Genomic DNA, 25,167 nt, shown 5'->3' on the forward strand with positions numbered 1-25,167 from the left:
ATTGGATGAAAACAACTAAGTTTAGTTAATATTATCTTTGTTCCCAGATTCCTCGGGCATACATGATTGGATAGTCTTTCAAAAGTGCAAAGGATTGAAAAAATAAAATTGTCATCTGACAACCTTTGACTTTGGGTACCTCTTGATTGACTGATACAGACAGTGAAACGTCAAACACAGAAACAGAGGCTTAAAAAACAGCTCATACAACATTGCACCGATCAGAAATTCCCGTAATCACGTCATGACCCGTCCGGTCCCCACGAGTTATCCCACGACGGTCCCGTTTCTTCCACTGTTCCCTGAAATGGGTGCTCTGACTTCACGTGAGAGGCGGGGAAACGGAACGGTCACTAGTCAACGCACGGTACGAGAGTCTGTAATTACCGGAACTTGCACGTTTTGAGGATGTGGGAGGAAACCGGAGTACTTGAAGAAAATTCCGGAGGTGTTCTAAGCAAACAAAAACCATAGCTGCCTTTTGAAATATCTGCCATCCATTATTCTCAGATAACCTGGGTCCGCTGCACATGGTTTTCAATGATCGATATATTCTTTTTACAGTTGCCTGAGCAACACTGCCGAGGTAACCTCCAAATTACATGCATGTGATTTTGTATGTCTTTGTGGAGTCAGGGATAACAATATTAATGGCTGGCCTATAAAAAAAAAGAGTCACAGCAGGATGTCCTTAACATGTAAAGGCATTGCGACTGTGCGCATGTACACGAACGCTTCCTGCACTATTACCTTCAAGGATGACTTGCACAAAGTCCTGAGCGGACATTTTGCCCTTCCTGGCAAAGCACTGATAGGCCCCGCCATCGCTCTTTGACATTCCTTCCATGATGAGATTCTCCCGGTTGAGACCGGTGAAACGGACGTTGTTGCCCGGGTAGATGATCTCTCCATTGCGGTACCATGACAACTCGTACTCATCGGAGCCGCTCACGCTACAGGACAGGGACACCTTGCTGCCCACGCTGCCTTTCACCTTCCGAGGACTGACCATTGCCTTCAAGGGTTCTGAGGATACAAAGACGTTTCAGGGTAAAACGCTAAAACTCAACGCTACTCAAGAAGAATGAAAATGCCTCACGTCTGACATGCAGGTGGCCCATGACCTCGGCGTTGCCGTAGCTGTTCCAAACTTCACAAACGTATGTGCCAGAGTCGCTGGGCTGCGTGCTTTCTATCAGTAAGCCCGTGATGGTCTGGCGGAAGCGATTATCGGGCTCCAGCGGGCTGTTGTCCTTGAGCCAGCGGTACTTGGGGAACGGGTAGCCCGACGCCTTGCAGGGCAGCTCCACCCGATGATTAATCATCACGTCCCGGTGGTCAAAGCCGTCCAAGATGCTTGGCTCGGCATTGGTGGGGTCTGGAGACAGGAGGGTTTAGCGTTAGCATGAATTAGCGATGAGTGTCGCTAGGCACTTGAAGGTAGAATCCAATAGTGAAAATTCCGCACTTAAAAGGGTAGAATTTGTCGGGTGGGGAATAGAAAGTGTGTGACAACCAATTGAAAGAAAGCACCACGGACCGGTGCCTTTCTGAGTCGTCGAGCTACCATCGCACAGAGAGCAGCACTACAGTCGTATTGCGCTTAAGCTTCACTTGTAGCACACACAAATCTTGCATATTAGGCCAAGGACACTTTGGTTTTTACACGCCTTGTTTTGTCCCCTCATCAGTCAGCAGGATTACACCAAAACTACAAGCTGATTTTCTCAAGACTACATGGGGGAGGCGGGGCGGTTGTTTCTCCTCAAATGAAGTCATTGATTCAAAAACTGCTCAGCAAAGAAAAAATGATACTTTCAAGCCTACGATGAAAGGTGGGCATTTTGCTCAATTTTGCTTGTCCGTCATTCGTCAGTCCGTCGTTTTTCGTGACAAACTGACTTAGAATCATCAGTCAGTCCGTCGGTTAAGTCCGCCAGTTAGTCAGTTGGTCCGCCACTGTGACAATGACACGATTCTTACGAAGTGACGGAACCCGGAGGTGGATTTCCATCCGTCAGCTCGTCATTTTCCACAAGTGCCCCGTCATTCGTCAATCGTCATCAAAACGGGCGTCCGCTGATGGAGCGGTCCTTCCGTCTGACGGAACGCCCGCCTCTGACCATTACTACCGCTATATCTCTTTGCATTTGTACGATATGCCAAAATATTGCATCGTGACTTAATACGGACCTGACACAATGAGACGTGCGCTGTTGCTCTGTCGAGTCTCGCCAGTGTAGCGGTGACGTGTGGTGCAGCGGTAGTTATTCAGCCCATCCTCAGGCAGGACGTCCAAAATGTACAAGGCTCCTGTAGGTGTGATGAGATATCTTTGTCCTGTAACGCACGCACAGAAAGAGAGGAGACACGATGATCAGATTTGATCCAACAAATAAGAACGACTACGAGAAAAATGTCCGACTAACAACATGACTTTCACAGAGGGAGCGGTTGGTCTGCCTCACTGTGAATTGCCCGTTGGTGTAAAATATGAGTATGAATTGTTGATTGTCTGATATGACGGATATGATTGAACCCGTATAATAAAAACACATTTTGAGTGCAATTCCCGTCAGTGGATGTTGTCTTTCCCACTGCACTATATTTTGTCAACGCGGATTTTGACTCGATGAGGGGGAGAAAGCAGTCAACTAACTGCTATTTTTAATGAAATAAATGATCAGGTATTTGTTCTTAACATATAGCGGCTGAAATGAAAACACGAAACAATGTGAGTGCATTGTATTCTTCTTTGACGCTTTTCCCTGTAAGCGCAGACATTGTGATTGTGAAGTATGCGAGGTTTCCAGCTGCGGACGATATTCCACCGAGTGAGTTGTTTTGATTGCGCTCGGTGGTTGAAGGCAGTGAGGGTGATTTTTTTTTTTTTTTTTTTTTTTTTTTTAGAAAAGTAGAACAAACTGCGGCTTTGTGTGGGCGAAAAAAATGATAAGAATGGGGTGATTGCAGTTTAGTCGGTAAAAGGGAGAAGTGGGTGTTTGTGTTATTTTTGTCTAAAAAAAATAAAAAATAAAAAGGTAGACCTATCTATGTATACTGAGTACTGTGACTAGTATGCAGATACTGCAACTAGTCCGCCATGAAAATACAGGTCCAGCCTTGTATTTATTGCAAACTGGTGCAGTTGTAATATTTATTGCTGTGATTTCTGGACAAAAACGGCCTTCCAGTTGTGCTTCAAGCTTACGTGAAAAATGCATGCGCACGCACTCGCGCGGGCCTCTGTTTTCTGTGCGGCTTAACAAAATAGATGTCACCTCCCTCAGGTCACATAATGCCAACCCCGATACATGACTAACGAAACTATCAGACGCTAAACGGCTGCGCTGCCGCTCCCGTTTTCATCCGCAACACCAGCGCGCTTCGCAACAACAAAGTCCAGAGCAATTAGCTATCAAATGTTCATAAGAAATATTCAAATCCGCAGTAATTATATCAACGTTTTTCGGAAATATTCCACCGGGGACTCATTTGTGTGGACGAAAAGCAAAGCGTGTTTTATATGCTGACATTTTTGATGATTATAACTTACAAAACAAAAGAGACCTTGTGGGGCTGAGCAAACAGAGAGGGAATAAAGTGGCAGAGGCGAAGGAATGGCAAAGCTATTGTAAGCGTTGACCTAGATAGAATAGACAACAGATCTCTCGGATTTTGATGTCCTGAAGGGCTTTTACTGGTTTACATGCTGCGGAATATCCTCTGAGCAAGTGAAATTTATGAAGGTGCCGGCGAGTAGGGAGGGGGTAACCGTGTGCGGGTGCGCGCGTGTGTGTTTTTAAGGGCCGGCAGCGTGTGTGCGCGTGCTTGACAACAGTGGGAGGACATCTTCTCAGGGCATGAGGAGCAAGGGAGGGGCAGATGCAAAAGCAAAAAAAAAAAAAACGACGAAATGTCATTTTAGAAACTTCAATTCGCATAAGCCTGACGATATTTAATAAGTCGGCCATTGATAAGAGGGCTAAACACGTTTCACCCCCAGTCAACTATTATGAATGCGGCCACAACAAAACACAATTCTGAAGCCGTTCACTCCGCGCTGGTTCTCTCCCGCTTTTCTCTCCTCCCTCCTGGCTTCTCCATTTTGATTCTGTAGCGGTCCTCTGAAATCTCGCAGTGGAATCCATCTTGAGTGAGACAAAATTGCATTTCGCTGCAGCCGCTGCCAGCCACCGCAATTTTCTCAAGCACCTCGATGCGACTGCAGCCTTTTTTTTTTTTTTTTTTAAGACGTCCGAGCTCGGTTTATTGTGTTATGACAGAATGAGAGGGGGCGGGGGGGGGAGATGGGGCTGAAAAATAAGACGTATTGTGGCCAAATGGATTCTGTCAACAACTCGCATCGCTAATTCCTACTCGCGCTAGCGGTTCGTCGAGTCAGGCACGATGTTTCTTTGTGGCGCGCTCACGGAAAAAAAGCGGGGGAAAAAAAAACAAAAAAAAAAACCTGCCACACATTCATAAAGGTGATCATTAAGATCCACTTGAGCTGAAATAAATCAGGTCACTGTGATTATTATGGCAGGCTCCGCTACACCAGACACTTTATCTAATCATCACCCCTTTGCCAATAGGAAGCCGACACTCCTTCTCAGCAAAATGTAATCAAATGCCTTTGAGGTAGTACGGTTTGACACGTGATTTACATTGTGTGTGGGGGGGGGGGGGGGGGGGGGGGGGGGGGGGGGCAGTCCTGCAAAAGGTTCCAAGCGCTGCCATGCGTAACGGGAGCGTTAGCGTTAGGTTCAACTTTTGCGCATTTTCTATTTCGTTTCGATTTTTCGTCTTGAGTGCAAAAGCAATCTGAGTGCTGCGAGAAAGAAGATGGAAAGAGAATACACGGAAAGTTGCGGCAAGTAAGTAAGTAGATGCGCATTCAAAGGCGTAAGACTCCAGTGTCGGCGTGTGTGGCATCAGTTGTTAGCAAAGTTAGTCGCGAGCGTGCTGGAGACTAACCCAGCTGTCTTGTTTTCTGTCCAAACTGAGATAAAGTGATCATTCAAATGGAAGTGGATTGGATTCTTTTTCGCATACAAATCAGCAGAGCCACGTTGAGAAACTGGAGCGTTCTGCGATAACGGCTATTTCCAACAGGAAGCCTGCGGAGAAGTGACTGATGTGTTCACAGACTCATTTCTGTCTGCTTCATATTGGCGCCACGGTGTTTCTTGAAAGAGGGCGCAGGGGGCCGGACATTGGGATTGCAGCTTTAATCTGAGCTGATTGAGGTCAGATGGCAGGACTGAACCTTCCACTGCCAAGCTCTCTGGGACAGTGTGGCTACATGCAGAGAAACTTAAATAAGGACTATTACTACGACGTACGCCAAAGCACCTTTAAAACTAGATTGTCTCTCGGGTCAAATTATTCCAACAATTTGACACTGTATATTTAAGCACTATAAATTATGTTTCACATGAGGGCTACTTAAGTGTGTCAACATCATTGGAGGAACTGTATAATAGTCATTACCATCATAAGATGCCTTTGAGACTTCCCGATTTTACCAAAATGATTTTCCATTGAACTTCAGATTCATTCTATTAAGTAGGGCCTGTTAGGTTTTCTTACAGGTCAAACTCCCACACTTTTGTTTTATAACCGAACTGTAATCAGACAATGCAAACAGAAAAATTATGTGAGCTTGCTGACAGGGTGGACAATGACTGGTTGAACGTCACGGTTGACCTTTACTTAGCAACATGATTCAGTCAGGAAGCTGACTGTGTGCTGTTTAGCACATATTTGGAATTTTAAACAATTTGATAGTATATCAATATGACAGGGTGGACATGTTAAGCTTGACGTCATCCAATTACACATAATATGATGAAAATGATGAAAGATAAGCGTAAATAAAAATCACTCTGCCACTGGTCGCTGTCGCAGGCTCCACGGAAGAAAGTCAAAATGCTGATAGTTAGGTCGACGGAAACAACAGAGGGCTTCTTAAGGGGAAGTTATGCTGTTATGACAGGAAAGACAGCAATTTCAGGGACACATAAATCGTTCAGTATGAGCATAAAAACAGAATATACGTGATCGTTTTGCCAAATAACTTGTTGTGGACGGTAAAACCATGTAAAATGTTTTAGTAATATTGAACCTCATATTCAATGTTTGGCCACTTTTAATAATACCTCAGCTTCATTATTCTGCTTCATTTTCATGATAAGCATGTGATTTTAGTGAGGACATAAAAGGCACTTTATACTGATTTTGACAGTCATTCGTTGACTCAATAAGAAATCAATGGCCGTGCAATGGTGTAAATACAATGCGATAACACATATCTTAGAGGAAAAGTGAAGTGAACATTAGAAAGTGTTGCACAATATCATCAGTAACATTACTAAGTGAATACAAACTAAAAACTAAGCAGTGATTTTTACTGCTACTAGCATTGTCAAAAATGACGGAAATATACGGAATATACGGAAAACCGTACGTACGATGGTTAGTGATCGTGCCGTGTGACTGTCTATTCTTATATGGCCGTGCAAAGTAGTTCATGGCGCACCATTTGTAATGTTCAAACGTTGGGGCCGTCGTAAATCAAAGACCCCCCGGTGCAGTTTTGAGTGCTTGTACGGTGTTCATAGTTTTACTCTGGAATTTTCCAATTTTCATCATCGCCCAAGGAAAAACAACGTTTTAGAAAAACAAAAACAGAGGTCAGTGAGCATCACTCCAGTTTGAATTTCATAATTGAGTCCTGACCTGAATCAAAGGCATTAATTGAGCATGAGATGGAATATTCACACGGTACGGAAAAGATTTGCCTTGAGGCATAATTCATCCTCCAGATTAAAGTTGTAATTGATTCAAAATGTATCAAATGGATGCCTGGAACAATTTGAAACCGCGAGTAAAAACTCAATTCAAAAAGCCCCTTGCACCTGTAAAAGTGTCTTTCTGTGAATGCACCTGCCGTGTGAATAGATTTTAGCGATGCACGAGAATGACAGAGCCGCTATTGACACTCCATTGAAGAAGGCGTCCTTGGTTTTAAGCGAGGGTTTTGGCATTAATGCTAGAATGCTAAGAGAGTCTCTGTGAGTCTCTTATTTGCCCTCAAAAACCTTCTGTGTTCCTGTTTGGCTCATTCTACTTCCTCTCCTGCCTCCTGCATGTTCTCTCCAGCTGTGTGTGTGTCCTGAATGTGAAACTAGCGTTTAGCTCGCTTGGAACTTTGCGATCCTGCAGATGCCCACATAATCACCTTCCTTTTCATACATGGCATTTTATCAAGGCGGGAATGTGTCACTGTGAAACTATGAAATTTTCACGTGAGGTTAGGGCTTGACTCTTGGAAAGTAAAAAACATTTTCAACAAAGGCATCATCGTATCAGAAAAGACGTGTGGTCAACGAAACAAAGCTGATGAATGAAATCGTAATACTGTGGCACTGCAATGTCATTTTCACATTTGTCACATTGACAGAAGTGAAGTCAGCCCCGAGTGTAAATTCTTTTAAATCTGGGTTTAAAACGTTGCTTTTTTTTTTTCCTCATACCTTTGATTAAGGTCCTCTAGTCAATTTTAAATCTTTCTTTTTTTTTTATTCTATTTTTTTAATTCTTTCATATATTTTAGAAATCCACTTTTATTTCTGTACTTTTAAATGTTTTTAAAGTTGTCATCTAATGTGCTTAAATGTTGTAGTTTTGATGGTTGCTTTTGTTTTTGCTTGTGTGAAGCACATTGAGTTGCCTCGTGTATGAAAATGCGCTATATAAATAAAACTGCCTTGCCCCGCCTTGCCTAATACATATTCCACAAACGAATATTAATCAGAATGCCGCGTTTAGAGAAGCGGAGCTGCGTAGAACATATTATTGTAAAGTACCTTTTTGATTTGACTTCCCCGTTTACGTCAAAATTTACAGCAAACAAGCCTATTGGGAAACGTCCTCAAATAAAACATTGTCCGATCGAAGATGTTCGTTTTGAGTTAAATTACACAGAGGTGCTTCAATCTGCAAAATATGCTTGAAATAGCAGATAAGTATTCACATATTCCACTCTTCCCCACAACCCCAAACACACAAAGACGCACGCACGCACACACACACACAAACGCAGAAAAATGCAGACATATTTTAGAGTGGAAACTATTGTGACAAGTGGTGTTATAGAACCAAGTCTTTATATTGAAAATAGGCTCTCGTTTATCATCAATTATTGCTGCATTGTAATCCATGCAAAAAATGTCCAACTGCCATGAACGATTCATATTTAATAAACAAGCCAGCAAGTGAGCGATGTCATTGTAAATAAAGCATGAGACCGCCCCTCCGCTGCATCAGATTTGTACTGGTGCTGGTCGCTCAGATTTTGCTTGACGACAGTAATGGGATTACTGTAACTGCTGAGTGAGAACATTTAAATGCTTTTTGGTATACCTTTTTAATTCTTTAGTCAAATCCAAACAAAGAAACACAGAACTGTCTTTACGATCAATTAAAGATTCATTGGGGGAAAAAAAAAAAACCTCTGCGCACTTCTGGAAGGATGCCACCTTGATAAAATGACCACCGACAAACAAGCTTCGCTTCCAAACAGTCTTGATCTACTGCACTCATCTAATGTACTTGTAATATTGTTTATTAGGCGGCAGCCATGTTCATATTACTGCATTAAAATGGGGTACACTTTGTTTTCTGGCATCCCAGAAGAGGAGAGTTGCAGATTCATGTCATAGAGGGAGCAACCTAATATCAGAGCAAGCGGAGAAAGGATTAATTCCACACTAATGTATAGCACTTTGCTGAGCACACACAAACACGCACTCTTAGCACAAAAACTGCTGAAAGGGAAAGTCGGGTCTCCCAGGTTAAAGAGTCGTGGGGTTGTTTATGCCTTTGATGAGGTTAGCAATCCGGTAATCTCCGCTCAAACCCGGTGCAATTAAACAGCATGTTGCTATGCGGGCCCAATGCAGTGAAGCGAGGAGAGCATCGGCACAACTGAGGAAAAGCAAAAGAGGATCTTGTATTGAAATTGTTGGGTAATAGAGCCTGAGGATTTGGAACAAATCTCTGCACTAGAGGCTCTGTTCGAATAAAAAGGCTAGGGATGTGATCGGCAATATCGTGATATGGCGATATTAAAATTTCCACGATATCGTTGTTGTAATGTCACCATATTAATAGCAGCAAATCTGTTTAAAAGGCCAAGATGTTTTCCATTCGCGCAGTTCCAGCACCCTCTGGTGGTTAGTTTATTAGTGCAGTTTAATTTGATGCCACCTACATTTAAGGACCCACGCTAATCGCCAACAGGAGCCCATGACCGGCCAAGCCTATTTCTTTGTAATGCTTTTTATTATGTACAAAAGCAGAATATTGTGATTTTTTTTTGTTTTTTGTTTTTTTTAAATATGAGCTCTTTTTTTTTTTTAACAATATGGTGAGCTTTTACACAGCATCGTGAGCTTTTCACATATCACCAACCTCCCCACGATATCGTGATAATTATCGTATCGTGAGGTTCACATCGTGATATTATCTTATCGAGACACTTGGATACCGTGACATCCCGAGGAAATGCATTGGCACGCTGTTGAGCACATGCCAAAGCAACAGGGGGTGCTATAACCCCTAACTACGGGTACATGATTTTACCAAATCGGAAGCCTGAGGAGAATTCATTCTGCAAACCTATTTGTACTTAGGACTGATAGTTAAGTGGGGTGACTTTGTCACATGTAATGTTTACAAAAATAAACAATACAAAATTAAATTGATTCAGTTAAGAATACGATGTGTTAAAGGAGACATTCGGCTTAGAGCACTGTCAGGTCAAAAATGGCCAAAACCGAGCCATGTTTTGCATGCATTTTGCTCTGTACTTTCCCAGAGCAAAATGGTGACTATATTAATATATTAAGTATTTATAGAGTCGCCCTTTTATATTTTAGTGTATTTTTAAATGCATCTCTTTAACCTACAATTGTTAAAAAAAACTGATAATAATAATCGCAATAACAATAACGGTGACAACTGTCGCACTTGATGTCTAGGAAATTGTACTCTCAGATGGATACTAACATAACATGAATAATTAAATCAAGCCGTCTATTTACACCATACTGGAGAGAGGACATTGACTTTGGCTCTTCAATGAACGCGAGCGTGCGTGCGCTTGTAGCAGTATGCCATCATAACCTAATTATTGCAACAGTTTAACAACAGCAATTAGCACATTTCCATCAGACGACACTAATTTGAGAATTCCATTCTAGCGCCATTCTGCCCTGCACGTGTGCGCGTCTGTGTGTGTGTGTGTGTGTGGAGTGAGAGACTTAGTTCAGATTTAGTAGTTACTAGTAATTCTCAATCGCATCTACAGCGCTGTGCAAATGGCATAATGGTAATTGTTGTTATTGATAGACTAGGCTTAAATCGAATATAACTCGAATTCTGTTTCTTTCCTCAAGAGACACATTTTCCACATGGCTTTTTACAACTAAGAGAATATATACTAAATATACAGTACTCAACAAATGGACAGTATTATACCATCACCCGATTCTACATAACAAATGACTACATTTTTTCCAACAGTGCTACTGGAGTCCACATAGGACCGTGCACTTCTTAACCAGACTTATAACAAAAACGCCATTTTAAATGTGGACAGAATATGTGCATATGTGCAAAATATGTGCTCTTATATTATTTCATTTTTCATAATGCATTTCTGAATGCCGGACTATCCTAACCCACCAACAAAAGGTGTTGAAGCAAACAACAAAATAACCACATATTGTGTTTGTAAGGGGTAAAAGGCTCTCTTGCATAAAAATGTTCATTCAAGGATGGCACAAAACTGTTGATTAACCAGAAAGCCAACATTTAAGTGCAAGAACTCATTTTAGGATTTTTTTTCTCACAAATCAAGTCACTCAAAGTTGTAATATTATTGAGGTAGAGGAGTTCTGCATATCATTCCAAATCCGCAAAAGAAAAAAAAAAACAATAGTAATAATAATTCACATTTTATTTAAATATTTGTTTGGGTTTTTTTTCCCCATTTTTTTCTGGGATTTCTCACCCAATTTCCCACACTGAATGTTAATAAGCTTTTTTGAAGAAGAAAAAGAATAGTTTGGGTTTGAAAAAAATGAAAACATTCTTGTTGGGGGCTAATCAAGGGGCCACTCAGACTACGGTGGTGGTGCCGCATGCAGCCCGCAGGCCGCCAGTTGATATGGATGTCAGTTTGATCCTATCACATCTTGATGACTGAATCATGTCAGTGCAAAAAGCAAATCACAACATTCAAAACACTTAATGCACTTCAGTACATGTTCATAAAGCAGTCTTGGCAGCCCCTCCCACTTTATCAACCCTCCAGTGACCCCCGCAATCAAGCCACATCCCCCACCCATTGAGAGTCGCACGATGAGCGATAGGCCCGAGGATGAGACCGGACAATGCAAGTCTGAGGCCTTGCTTTTTAATACGGCTCTGTTCCAACTTCCCACTAATTATGCTGACACAATTTGATGAGCACATGGTTAAGCATCTTTATCTGAGGGGGCTTTGGAGTTGGGGGGGGTTGGCGCTGATGTAATAAGTACAATTTGTCACTATTAAAACGGAGGTGTTGACAGGCGCCGGTGTTGTCAGGGCAACTGATGGTGCTCCCTCGCGGCAGCGTATTCTGCTGCATCCGGCGAGTCGAGCGGTCAGCCCCCTCAATAATCGATGCCTCGGTTGCTCTGCAACCGGCAGAAGCGCACGTAGGATGACATGCTGATATACGGCGTTATAAACATACTGGGGCTGAATGCCAAGCTGCCTTTCAACCTCATGCAAACTACATGCTACAAACTCGGGCTGCAGCTATTGAATATTTTGGCTGTCCTAACGAAAAGGTTCAAATACTCGGCTATTTTGATTACAATATACTGTGTATTTATTTTCCGCTTGGTTAAAGAAACAGAAGACAAAAAATCTTTTCCACTGAATAATAAACAGCCAACTGGTTTCCATTTTTAGATACTCAACATTTTATACTTAAATCTAAACTGTGCATCGCAGTACACTAATTTCCTCTCTGGAAACATAAGTAAGAATTCAGATAAATTTTGGTCTATGAAACCAAGTGATGTCAGAAGCGATTTTGTTGGCTAAAATGACACATTTGAGTAAGCCTGGTTTATTAAAAAGTGATCAGTAGGAATGGCAACTGTGTGAGGCTGTCCGCAACAGTCATTAGGTCGATTAACTTGAGGGCGGCTAGAGCTACGCTAGCAGCGCTAGCCGCACTCAAGTTATTAACCTATTAACTTGAGTGCGGCTAGCGCTGCTAGCTAACAGCTAGCTCGCACCGGCAACAGATGCCGTACAATACAATGTCAGGTTTTTTTTTCGCGCCCTTATGTAGCAATTGAACATTATTTCAGGATAATGTTATGTTGTTGTCGTCGTCAGAAGCAACAGTTTATGTCAAGCCTTATGCTGCGACACGCTGCCGGGAACAACCTCAAAATAAAAGCTAGGAATCGATGTCCATACTTAGTAACTAAAGTTTCTTTTAAAGTTGGCCTTCCTACCGCATTGGCAGCGTGTTACTGTTATGTATAGCATGAACAATTGTTGTTGTGGTTAGCTTGACTTCTCTCTGACAGTGCTCACGTAAATAAGTGGGTCGAGGCAGAAAAAATGCATCAAGCATTTTTAAAAAAAATTTTTTAACCGAGGTACTCAAATTGCTCAAAGACCCGTTCAAGCACTACCCCCATGAAGTTCGGCCTGTAATCTACAACTATTCCCCCCGATTTTCCCCAGATTTTCCCGATCCCTGGAGCAGCGTGTTACTTTCTATTCTTATCTTCTCTTTGGCTCACCAAAATCATTTTGACTGTTCATGAATTTTTCCAATGAGTTACTGTTCACATTTTGAAATCAATTCCGCACACATTCAAGCATTCGTATTTAAACTGCACTGCTCAAGGGCACAGCCTGATTATGCCCAAAAACGCGACGGAATAGGCGTAGCTACGATGTAGCCTTCAAATTGAGGCAGATTGACCAGTGAGCAAGACGACGTTGAATAAATGAGACAGCCCGAAGATTCTGGACCTTATTTTTACTGTATATATTCAGTTATGACAATACTGAATAGCAATATTTTTGCTTTTAGTGCTACTTAGTGCTTTTTTCTCATATTGTTTATTTTCTATATTAAAGTTGGACGTTTTTGTTTGCTCTCATGTTTGTTTGTGTCATCCAGTACGTGTGGCTCAGTGACTTATGTGTGAATAAAGTTCAGATTTGGTTTAGACATGTGTTGGATTGACACACTTGTGTGCTCAATAGACGGACTTTTACTGTCGTTAGAATCTCATAAGAGTAGAAAGAGGCATTTAACTTGTTTGAAGTGGACAACAGTAATCTGGCCTGAGTGGGCGTGACTATTTGCAGACATTTCCTGAGCAGTAACAAAGTCAAAATATGACATTCTAGTAGTGAGTCAGCTTGCTTCGCCCTGTGCCCTATGTCGGGGCGGCCATTTTCCCTTTTAATATCGAACGCGTTTTTTTTCCATTCGCCCTTGTATGACATTTTCCTTCCTTTTCTCGCAAAGTTTTCAGGTTTGAAATATTGATGATGCCTTTTTGTGATTGTCAGTCCTCTTGACTGAGCTCTGCTCGGTTTACAAAAGACATGGAAAAATTCTGCCGTGGCTATAATGGAAGGCCGTTATCTGTGTTTTGAAGACTGGCTTTTTTCGGTGATTCATTTCTAAAAATAAATCCAAATTGAATACAAAACACAAAGGCCTTTGAAGCGGAGAAAGTTGTGCGTCAGTGGCAACGCATCCACGCACTTAGCAGCCTGCCAATCCTCGCGCTGGCCAAACCTTGGGCCTCGCATATATCATCAATACTGCTCTTCTGCCACGAAAAACGAATCCAGCAGGAATAAATGATTTCTAAAACCTCCTTGATGAGGCCATCTGTGAAGGAGACCCGTCCTTTTTCAAAACACCGAAGACGGCTGTCATGTCACGTTGTCATCAGCAGACATAAAAGCTTGTGACGTCTGACATTAACTAAAGGTCGCATGTAGACTCCTTCCACGGGCATCATTGCTCCGAGTCCCATGCCATCTTGCAGTCGCGCGAGAGGAGAGCCGAACAGGAAGTGATACACTCCGCACCGCGCAGGATCGGCGGACAACGTGACACAAATGCCTCGGGCTGCTCGAATAAAGCTCCCAAAAATGAAGAACGATCTAGCGGTCAGCACGTGAGTTACGTGATGACGGTCATTAAAATGCATACTTGGACCCAACGTGGTCAAAGTTACTTTGAGCTTCTTGCCTGTGAAACATGAACACGCGTTTGCACGATGTGCTGTGTGTACAATTTGAAGGCATTGTCTTGGGAGGCATTTTCCGCGTGTGTGTGCGCGCGCGTGTGTGCGCGCGCGTGTGTGCGTGTCTAGGGGCCAAGTCAGCACTTGCACACTGTGCTTTCCAGCTGACGTCAGGGGTGCAGGAGCTAGTGGACCGGGCAATCCCCATCCCGCCTTATGAGAGCTCCACGCATCCATATGGATCAGTTCATGCACTTGCAATTTCATTTCACATCAGCACATATTCTCTCGAATCTGCTTTACCCAAGCCGAGCACAAAAGCTAAAGGCATCCTTTTATTTGCTCAATGTTGAAACGTAATGGCGGCGCAGCAACCTATGTCCCCACAATGCTATTCTTGACATCTTACGCACACGGCAAAAATATCGGTACCCTTCCATTCACCGGCTGATGTTCTTGGAGTGATTTGTTTTTCTTTTAAAGCAAATACAGTCATTTAGTTGTGCCATTTGAGTCACAAACAAAGGATCGCACCTAAAACCGGCATCACAATGTTATCATTTGTTTGGACTTTTTCCAGGCATGAGCAGGACAAAGTCCTGTGAGTGGTTTCACGGCGATGAGCGTATCCTAATCTGTCACCTCATCCTTGCCAGCGCGCACGCGACGGATTACAGAAGTTACATTCCGCTAGAATAGGATCTGACAAACAGCTACAGTACTCGAAGATTGCTTTCCCTTCTTTTAAGAGTTGGCGGAGGCCCGCACTCTACCGGCTGCTTTTCTAGGTCATGTTTTTGTTTGTTTGTTCTAACCTCCTTTGTCTTTTCTACTTCGAAGCTATCCCCGCCATCCCCCCGCCTTCATCTCAGGCCGCTTGTCATTCACTGCCATCGTCTTCGTTTTATCCTCTGCCTGCATCTGCCTGCGTCCCTGGCTACTGTCTTTAGTCCATCCCTTCCTCTCTCCTTCCTCCCGAGCTCAAAGTGAACACTGCCGCTCCTTGTGCGCGACCTCCTGCCTCGGACAAAGACTCTCCTCTGTGCTCTATCTGGTGTTTAGCAAGAGCCGCTGCGGGCCGACCTCTCAGTATGCACAGCGGCCACGTGGCCTGACAATGGCTCATTTCAACCTCGATTTCCCCTGAAATGAATGGGAGCCCGCCCCGGCGCATGCGGCGTGCCTTTTAATTGGCCCAAGTTAGATTCAAACCATTAAGCCACTGATGTCGGCACATCGCCGCGACACCGAGGCAAAACAAATGCACACTCGCGACGCACGCGGGCGCGCGCACTCTTTGCTTCTCTTGCCGCCGGCAACAAACGCTTTATTTCTAAACCGGCCTAAGTGCAGACACCATGAATTGACTTCCCCTGGACAAAAAGGAGGCCCATACGTTCACTTGCACTCACACATGCAGGGGGGGAATACATACACTGTAAATACGCACAGACACATTATTTTCTTGTTCCTTGGTATTGCTAATGCAATGCTGGGTTTAGCTCATCTGTCTCTTTGCTACAGTGTGAAGGACATACATATATATATATATATATATATATATATATATATATATATATATATATATATATATATATATATATATATATATATATATATATATATATATACATATATATATATACATATATATATGTATATATATATACATATATATATATACATATATACATATACATATACATATACATATATATATACATACACATATACATATATATATATACATACACATGTACATATATATACATACATACATATATACATATACATGTATATATATTTATATAAAGTGGACATCAACCTAAACATTTTTTTTCCAAGAATATTCAATTAATATGACAATATGAAATATGAGTTAAGCAGCAAAATCCACCTGTTCTCAGCCATCTCAGGGGACGGCCATTTTGTCACTTCTGTCGACTGAAAATGACATCACAGACCCTCAGTTCACCTGTTTTCTGAAGCTGAGCCGCGATTGGTCGTTATCTGAGCCCTGATGTCGTGATGTCATTTTCAGTGGACAGAAGTGACAAAATGGCCGTCCCAGAGATGGCTAAAAAGGGGTGGATTTTGTTGCTTAACTCATATTCCACGAACGCAATATTACTCCGTTTCAACTAGTAGGCCTGCATAGAAGATATTCTTAAAAAAAAGATGTTGGGGTTGACTTCTAGTTTAAAAGTAAAGTTGCCAAGAGAATATACTAGAACTACTCTGACCAGCATCATGAGTGGGTGCCCAAAGCCTGGGCTTCAAACCGCCATCAAAAAAGAGCAAAGGCTCAGAACCAGGTGCGTTTCATCTCTGAAAACACAAGCAAGAAGGCCGAGCCCAGCCGAGGCGGGCCGGACCGAGTGCTGCTGCCTTTGAACAATTTGAGCATTTCAACTCCGAATTCACAACAGCCCCCCCCAGATGTTGCCCGAGATGAAAGAGGCAGTGTGCGCCGGCACCCGTCCACCGCGCTCACTCGTGGTTTTCGACCGCTTGTTCTCTATGCAACGCCCACAAAATTAAAAGGAAGTGATTACTCAAGCAGCTCAAGCCGTTTACACCACCCGCTTTGATCTCCTTACAGCACAATGCCGCCATGACACATCGACAAGCCGCCGTCTTTGTTTTAGAAGCTTTTCTCCACACTTTGCCCTAGTTGGAGCCACACGCATCTATTTGCTTGCCTAAGCCTGCCCTCCCTTTTCCTCTCCAACTGTCTCTGCCCACCAGTTGTCCTCCTCATTTAGCTCGTTAGCGCGCGGCGGTAGCGGCGGAATCAATTACAGGCGAATGTGAGCTTGCATCTCAGCATCATTACCTACCACAAACTATATTAGGCGGGTCTGAGGGGAACACAAGAGATTGTGATGATTTGCCGTCCGCCCAGCTACTGTTATCCAGCATCCTGCTTGACTGCCGCCTTTGCACGCAGCTCTATCACCTCTGAGCTGGAGAGGGTTTATTTATTTATTTATTTTTTCGGGTTCATTTGTAACCACCAGCAAGCATGAAAATTGTTCATAAGACATGCGCTTGAACACAGAATCAGAGTCAGAGGTACGAATAATAAGATATATAAATAATGTGCATTAACTGCCCGATTTACATGTGGAGTGATTTAGTTCTTTTCTAAGTTTAATTTGCTCCATCACCACGCTTGTAACTCAAAACACATGTATGTCAAATCATCTTTCCCAATAGAAAATAATGGAAATCCCATTATTCCAGTCCAAGGGTGAATAATACTGTTTCGAAGACTCAAAAAAAACGTTTTGACAACTACAGTAAGTGATTCAGCAAACTGCAGTAAAATTTGTCATTTTTTGCAAAGTATAACCAAAAATATGCCATTAAGTATTGCTAGATTGCCTGTCTACATGTGTTGATGCACCGTTTGTATTGAAATATTCATTTCTTGAAAGGTTATAAGTAGGGCTGTCAAAGTTAAATCGTGAACTTTGGAGATTAAATTCTATAAAACGTTAAGTCAGTAAAAAAATTAACTCGGGTGTATTTACTTCCTGTGGCTGCTAACCTCTGCCAAACTTAGAGGAGAGTCACTGGCGCAAAGACGGCCAAAGACGAACTTTTACATAATTTTACTTTAAAACGTTATTCGACGGCTCATTTGAGAAATCCCAAATAATTTGTGCACTTTGCAAAGCCAAATTAAAATACCATGTTAGTTGAAAGGTTTTGCATATTTTATTTTATGTATCTTGCAGGAAAAGAATCATATTCAAGTATCAAAGAAAGCTATTAGAACAGTCTTTGAATAAAAATGTACTTTTATTTTTTTCCCACGTTAATTCCAAGATTTTACCCAATTAAATATCTGTTACAAGCTTCGTACACAATTGTAGTTGAAAAATGTGATTAATCGCGATCAATTACGATCGATTAAGGAAAATTTCGCGATTAATTCGTTTAAAAATGCCAATCGATTGACAGCATTAGTTATAACACCACAACTTTTGATACTATGCTGATGATACTTTGATACAGTGCGTGACACGAGCGACGCGCATGCGCCCATCCCAGCGAAACCTTTTGGGACTGTCTCGGTAGTTGATTGTCAATTTTGCTAATCACCGCGTTTTGACGTGACACAAAATGCTAATTTTGCCTGGCAAACTACGAAGCGAAACCGCTTATTTCCGAGCCTTGAAATCAACGGCGAGGCGGTGCGCACGATTTTCTACGCACGGCAACAATATGCTCACATGGAGTGTATGTCAACATCAAATGCAGACAAAACGCGGGATGCGCACAAGCCCGTTTTGATCTCGACTTTGCCTGCGTTTATCCCGCGCGATACTTCCCATCATGCAAGCACCCTCGCTATTCTATTCCTCTCAATATCGAGTCCTTTATTGTTCTCTACAGGCATTGTTTTTTTTTGTTTTTTTTTTCAGTCCCTTGTCCCCATTTCAGTCGTTATTTCCGTATGCCTAACCACGCCTCCTCCTATTTTCTTCTCCCCCTGGCCTCACCCTCGTAGGAGAGACTTTAGGACGAACTCCGCCCTCCCAGACAGCTGCACATCACCAGCTGTAGGAAGAAGCACAACAGACTCCTCCTCCCTCTCCCTTTCCTTCCATCAAAGTCCTCCCTTTCGGCTCCTCCCGCCTTGTCTGAATACACCGGGTGGGGAGCAGCCAGACGCAGCCCGTCATTGATGTCAGACTCATGACACAAATTGCCTCTTTTTGATCATTAATGGAAGCCATTAATGTGTCAGCCAAACACGCACTACTGCACACGCTTCACGCAGAAATGCCCTTTTTTTGGATTCCCGTCATTTACTGCGAAGAAAATGAAAGAGCCCGGGCAAAAATAATTCATTTACTTCCCATACGTGTGTATTGGCACTGGCGTTGTAGCATTTGACTCACCTGTTTCAAAATGTATCAATCGATCGCTCAATTGTTTACAATGGGGTGGAAGACTCTCTCTCTGAATGTTCCGAACTTCTGATTATTGCTGTAATGAGTAATGAGCTGTGCCATAATGCGGGTGTAACATAGGTAAACAACATGTTATCCTTTTCTAGACTTCAAACTTGGGAAGGCTGAATCAACAGCACGTCTGCTGGTCATGAGCGCACTCCATCACGTCAACAGCTTCGAATCCCGAAAAGGCTCATTGCACGCCAAATCACCCAGTGGGCTTCACCAAGCCGATTTGATTCGAATGAAACTTGGTGTATTTGTTGTTAGTGATGGCGCAACACTACATCTGCAATCGTAGGTCAATCGGAGCAGGGGCTTGGGAGTTACGGTCCGCCGAATTTTGACATTTTCAGCAAAAAAGGGGCGTGGCCGCCTTCCTTTGAACCCTTATATTTCAGGAACTACTGGGTCGGTCTGCACCCGAAAAAGTATTGTTGGAAAGGGAATTCAACAAGGATTAGAAATCATTTAGACGATTGGAGCGTATTTAGGTAACTTGACCTTCTGACTTTGAAATCGACCTTGTGGATGACTTTTAACGCAATTTTTCATTTAACGTCATGCATCTGGTTAAGAAGTGCGTGGTCCTATGTGGGCGGGGCTCATGAAAAATTGTGGCCCCTTCCATCATATATTGTGAGTTGCCCATCCCTGTTTTACATGAAACCAGTCCGTGGTAAAAAAAAAAAACAATGGCACCCTTTGTGATAGAGAACCGTCCCAAATCATCTGAATACACAGTTTGGATTATTACTATTGGGATTACCATTGTTGTTTTCCTTCATTAAAGAACAGTAAAACTCTGTTTCGGATGTATGTATGCTTTAGAAAAAGACTGCCGCACCCCTGGGGTGTTTACTACAGCTGGCCTCATCATGCATTATTTAATGTCTGAGGATCATTCCGGTCAACGGTGAACAATGGCCAAGGCTTGTCAGGACAGTGGATTGAAGCAGGATTTAACAAATAAGAATAAATGGGGAAAATCTCCTTGCGAACGCAAAAGTAAGTGAGGCGGATTAAAATACCATGTTTGTCTTTGAGATTCAAAATCCTCTATGTGGCACACGGTCGGATCGTGTAAGCGAGAGAAATTAAACTGCGCGGACCATAATGCCTCCTAATTTTGGATTTAGGCTCCTAAAATTCAAGGTTGCCCTTTTACGTTTGCAAAAATACATGATTACATAGATGGAAAAAAAAACTGTCATTAGTCCGACAATTTTTTTAAAGCAAAAGTCAACCCAAACATTTTTTTTTTTGTCAAGAATATGTTCTATGCAGGCCCACTAGTTGAAACAAGGCAATATGATGAATATGAAATATGAGTTAAGCAGCAAAATCCACCCGTTTTTAGCCCTCTCTGGTGGCGGCCATTTTGACACTTCTGTCGACTGAAAACGACATCGCACACCCTCGGGGCTCAGATAACGACCAATCACAGCACAGATTCTTTAAAAAAAATTTGTTTGGGGTTGACTTACACTTTAAGTTTCCCGTTTATCGCCTCCAAAATGGGCGTCCGTCATAGGCGGACCGGCCCGTCACATAGGTGGAATGCCCAGCTCTGCTTTTTACATACAATTCCCTTGTACTGTATAGTCTCATAAGCACACTTCATAAGCACAATTCGGCACAATATTTCATTGAGCAAGTGATGACGAGCCTCGAATGACTCCTCAGCACATGACTTAGGAAGGCAGGGAACAGTGTTGCCACAGAGACCACGAGTGACACCCTCCAGGATTTGCATGGATCTTAATTTGATCTACTTGAGATTGCAACTTCCTTCCACTTGATTTAATTAGGCGGAGAGATGTGACTAATTAAGTTGACGGTGAGAAACGCAAGCGCGTCAAAGGCAGCCGATGAAACGGCAAGAGGCAGACGATGGTAAATATTGACAAGGGAAGTTTATTGGCCGAGCGGCGAACGGAATCGCAGGGCGAAAGACGGATGTGTCTGGAGCTTTTTTTCGGGGTATTCATCATTCATTACGCAGATAATGAACGGTGTGTCTCATTTTGTCGCGGAGCACTGTGGCTGTACGTGTCGCGGATGAATTAATTTACCGCTATGAATGACGGAAGAAGAGAGCGACACAAACCACAAAATCGCCACTCCGCCAATAGAACATTGATGCGGGTGTGGTGGGGAATTGAGAATACGCCTGAAACTTCCAAAGTCAAACATGACACATGAAGTTGTTCAAATGAAAACGTCCCCTTGGGAAATCGTTTAAAATGAACACATTTTGTTGCCGTCATGAAAATTTGATGACACCAAACCGACGTGGGAGGTCGTGAAGCGTCGTGGCGTCTTGAAGCGCCGTCCGATCGGTGCAGTGACCACCGTCGCAGTGTCGTAACCCGTCTGTAAGCGTCTTGGGGGCGTTGTACGTGTGCTGAATCGGCGTCGCCGCTCGTGACATTTGGTCACTCTGATTGACTGTTAGCTAGCAAACAGGAAGTGACAAATGCGGAAAAACAGAGAGCGCGCCTCCGCTGCCTTAATCTTCTAAAAAGTACAAGAGCGAGGGTTGACAATGTAAGTTTTTCACAATGGTTTACTTCGCGTGGGAGTTCATCGCGAGCGAAGAATTAGAGCTGAATGCATTGTTTACGTTTTTATACTCCGCCGCCGGCCAACAGCTTTCCGGTTGGGGTTTTCTAACCATGAGAAATGGTGACTACCGCCGCCGATGGTGTGGAGGGGTATTACATCTTATGAATGCGATTGCGCAGAAGGTACTTTCGCGTCGCTGTCTGTCGTTGCGGTGTATTCCTCCAGCGTGACGTGGCGAAAGCCGCAGGGGGTAAGTATCTGTCACTGTTGGCCAGCGTCTTTTTGGTGTATCAGGGCCTTCACCCTTTAATGTAAACGTTACTTTTAAATCTAAAACGGACTGCGCAATGAAACTAAATAAAGGTCGGATAAAGAACTCACACTTTGAAGAGGACCAACAAACATAATGGAGAAAGGAACAGGCAGGTGTTTGTAGAAAGAAACGATAAGATATTGTTAGATTAGGCCTCTGTGGCGCATATGATTAGATAGGTGACTTGAGCTTGGCCCTTGTGTCGCTGTGACCTTTCCTCCTGGCTCGGCATCTTCCTATCTATGGCACCCTTGGCACACTTATTAGTTGATTTAAGTTAAGGCCCATAGAGTCACACGTAGTCACGTGTCGCCTTGTGGGTGGGCGGCCAAGAGTGTAAGAGTTTCACTATTTTTGTGTCTTTTGTTATTGATACCTGTAAATATCCCAAATTATTTATCAATACTGAATGGAGACAGACTACAGTATATCCATGTCAAAGTACACATACATTATGTACACTCGAGAGCCTCTTATCGCCTGTTACAAGGGCTTATATTCCAGTCTAAGAGCCTGGCCTATTAACATTTGGCAGATGTGCCGCTCCCACGTGAAATACCTGCGTGGTTAAAGGTCTCCTGAAATGTTGAGGTTTATAATTGCCAATCTTTGCTAAGCCCAGAGGCCTCGTTCACTTCGTTTAGGCCTTTTATGGCGGCGCGACAGACGGAGAGTCTTTTCCAGTACATAAAAGAACAGATGTTAAAATCACTTAACCAGATTGGTGTCCCTCAACCTCATAGTGTATCTCTCTTTTTCATCTCTCCGGTGATCAGCTGGACGTAGCGAGGCGGTGTTCACAATCTCGTGTTATTGCCCATTATGCAATCTCAGTTACCGGTGAATACATTCGCTCATATTAGATATCATCTTCGCCTGTACCAGCAAAAGTTTTTCATGTTATTAGTAGAGTGCCGTATAAGTGAAAATGGGTTTGACTAAAATTTGGTGTGTGGTTTTGGTATTTCCCTAAAGTAATTGATGGAAGTTTTTCTTAATGACCTGAACTCAAGCAAGCTCATCTCAAAGAAAATACAACATTTAAAAGCAGTTACAAACAGGGTTAAGGAGGTTGAAAAACAAAGTAAAGAAACACCAAAGCTTCCAAAAATTGGTATTGTAATAAGAGCGTACGATATTTGAAAAAAATATTTTAAAAATACTTTGAAATACCTTAATCATAGGTATGGGGAAACAGCATAGTTTTTAACCCTTAAAATTTACACGTTATTAGCTCATTCACTGCCAGACCCTCTTTTACCCTAACATTTGAAAAAAAAATCCAAAATCTAAATAAATTCCTGGGATTGAATGGCTGGACTGTGAAAATACGAGTAAATCCATCAATGGCAGTGAATGAGTTAATATGCTTTGAATTTTTTTTTTCATACATATTATTCACCCTGCTAGTAGAAATCGAGGGACCGTATTATACACAAGTACAGAGATAAAAATGCTTTTTAAGGGTGCTTTTGGTGGTGGTGGTGGGGGGGGGGGCGATCATTACATTTGTTTATGATGCATTTGCTGCGCACCACCTAACGGTTGGTGACACTGCATTTTCGAGCTCTCAAAAATTGGAGCATCAGCAAGAGACATTTTACAATCGTCCATCCATCCATTATCGATAGCGCTTCTCCTCACAAGGGTCGCGGGGCGTGCAGGAGCCTATCCCAGCTGTCTTCGGGCAGTAGGCGGGGGACACCCCGGATTGGTTGCCAGCCAATCGCAGGGCACACAGAGACAAACATCCGCACTCACAATCACACCTAGGGGCAATTTAGAGATGTTTTTGGAATGTGGGAGGAAACCGAAGTACCCGGAGAAAACCCACGCGGGCACGGCGAGAACATGCAAACTCCACACAGGGAGGCCGGAGCCGGGATCGAACCCACGACCTCTGAACTGTGAGGCGCACGTGCTAACCAGTCGCCCACCGTGCCGCCCTTTTCTAATCATCATATCTCAAATACATGAGGAAATTTTGGTGAATACCTGAATATGTCTCGACCATATTCACACGCGAACGCAACGGTAAACAACTGAAATGAGCTCCAGAGATATGAAAACCTTCCGTTATAATTTTGAGAGTTTTCAACTGCATGCATGTGGCCTGGTGAAAGGCAACACGCGCTGTGTAGTTAAATGTGCATTTGTGTACATTTTAATTGAATTTGAATCTGTGTTGGAGGCCACAAATCCGGCCGCGCTCCGTAATTATCTACGAACGATAAAGTTATTGGATTTATATGTAAATGCCCCAGCGGCAAGTTAGCGTGGTCATGCGGAGACAATGTAATAATGCATTGTTGCATGCAGGGTAGTTGCTTTTTTTTTTTTTTTTTTTGGGGGGGGGGGGGGGGGTTGTCAAGTGACAAGATCCAAAACAACATCCATCCTGCTTATCTCCCCTGTGATATAAAGTAGCTCTCCTTTGCTCACAGTCTGCATTTCCCTTCCGTTCCCTTGCTACTCTCCCCTTCTCTGTCCTCCAGTGGTCTCATTAGGGCGGGACGGTGGAGGGAAGGTGAGACGGTTACTGTGACAACAGCAGCGAATGACTGACGGGGTGGCGGGGAGCCGCTTGCGCCTGCGTATGCGAGATCTACCGCATTCATGAGTAGCACAGCTTCCCCCCGCCCCCCCCCCCGAAGCTGTTCCACGCAGCGTTTTCCGATGGAGTCGTAAAGTTGCGAGTGGCTTGGTGGTGAACGCGGCTCGATTTGACAGGGAACACAGCACCGAAGCATTCCGGGTCGTGGGTGTTGGCAGAAAGGGGGGGAAAGGCAAGTAAAAAGGATATAAAAAGTAGAGCACAAACATAACCTGGACATAGCGGAGATGAACAAAATAATAATCAGTGAGCTGGTGATCCATTAAAGGTCTTCACTATCCCAGGTGGGGGAGCTAAGATTAGAATCGAGTGATTGATATGTTTGTAGAGCCAACTGGAATCCTGCCA

The 25,167-nt window shown here is 43.1% G+C and overlaps 1 protein-coding gene across 5 annotated transcripts in view; it reads right to left on the reverse strand.

Moving 5' to 3' along the window:
* Positions 1-25,167, reverse strand: part of dscamb (Down syndrome cell adhesion molecule b) — a 109,134-nt gene that overhangs the window by 37,556 nt on the left and 46,411 nt on the right. For 4 of the 5 annotated variants that reach the window (XM_086035904.1, XM_086035901.1, XM_086035903.1 and 1 more), the window contains exons 4-6: positions 2,194-2,340; positions 1,100-1,378; positions 751-1,026 (exon numbers count right to left, since the gene is read on the reverse strand). In XM_086035904.1, coding sequence (XP_085892030.1) covers positions 751-1,026; positions 1,100-1,378; positions 2,194-2,340 — 702 coding nt within the window. Of the gene's footprint in view, positions 1-750; positions 1,027-1,099; positions 1,379-2,193; positions 2,341-17,197; positions 17,387-25,167 lie in introns of those variants that run through there. The other variant, XM_086035905.1, reaches the window with a different exon arrangement.

This window comes from Filicampus tigris, chromosome 7 (genome assembly GCF_054856515.1).
Source record: "Filicampus tigris isolate MCC_2025a chromosome 7, RoL_Ftig_1.0, whole genome shotgun sequence".
Classification (NCBI taxonomy): domain Eukaryota; kingdom Metazoa; phylum Chordata; class Actinopteri; order Syngnathiformes; family Syngnathidae; genus Filicampus; species Filicampus tigris.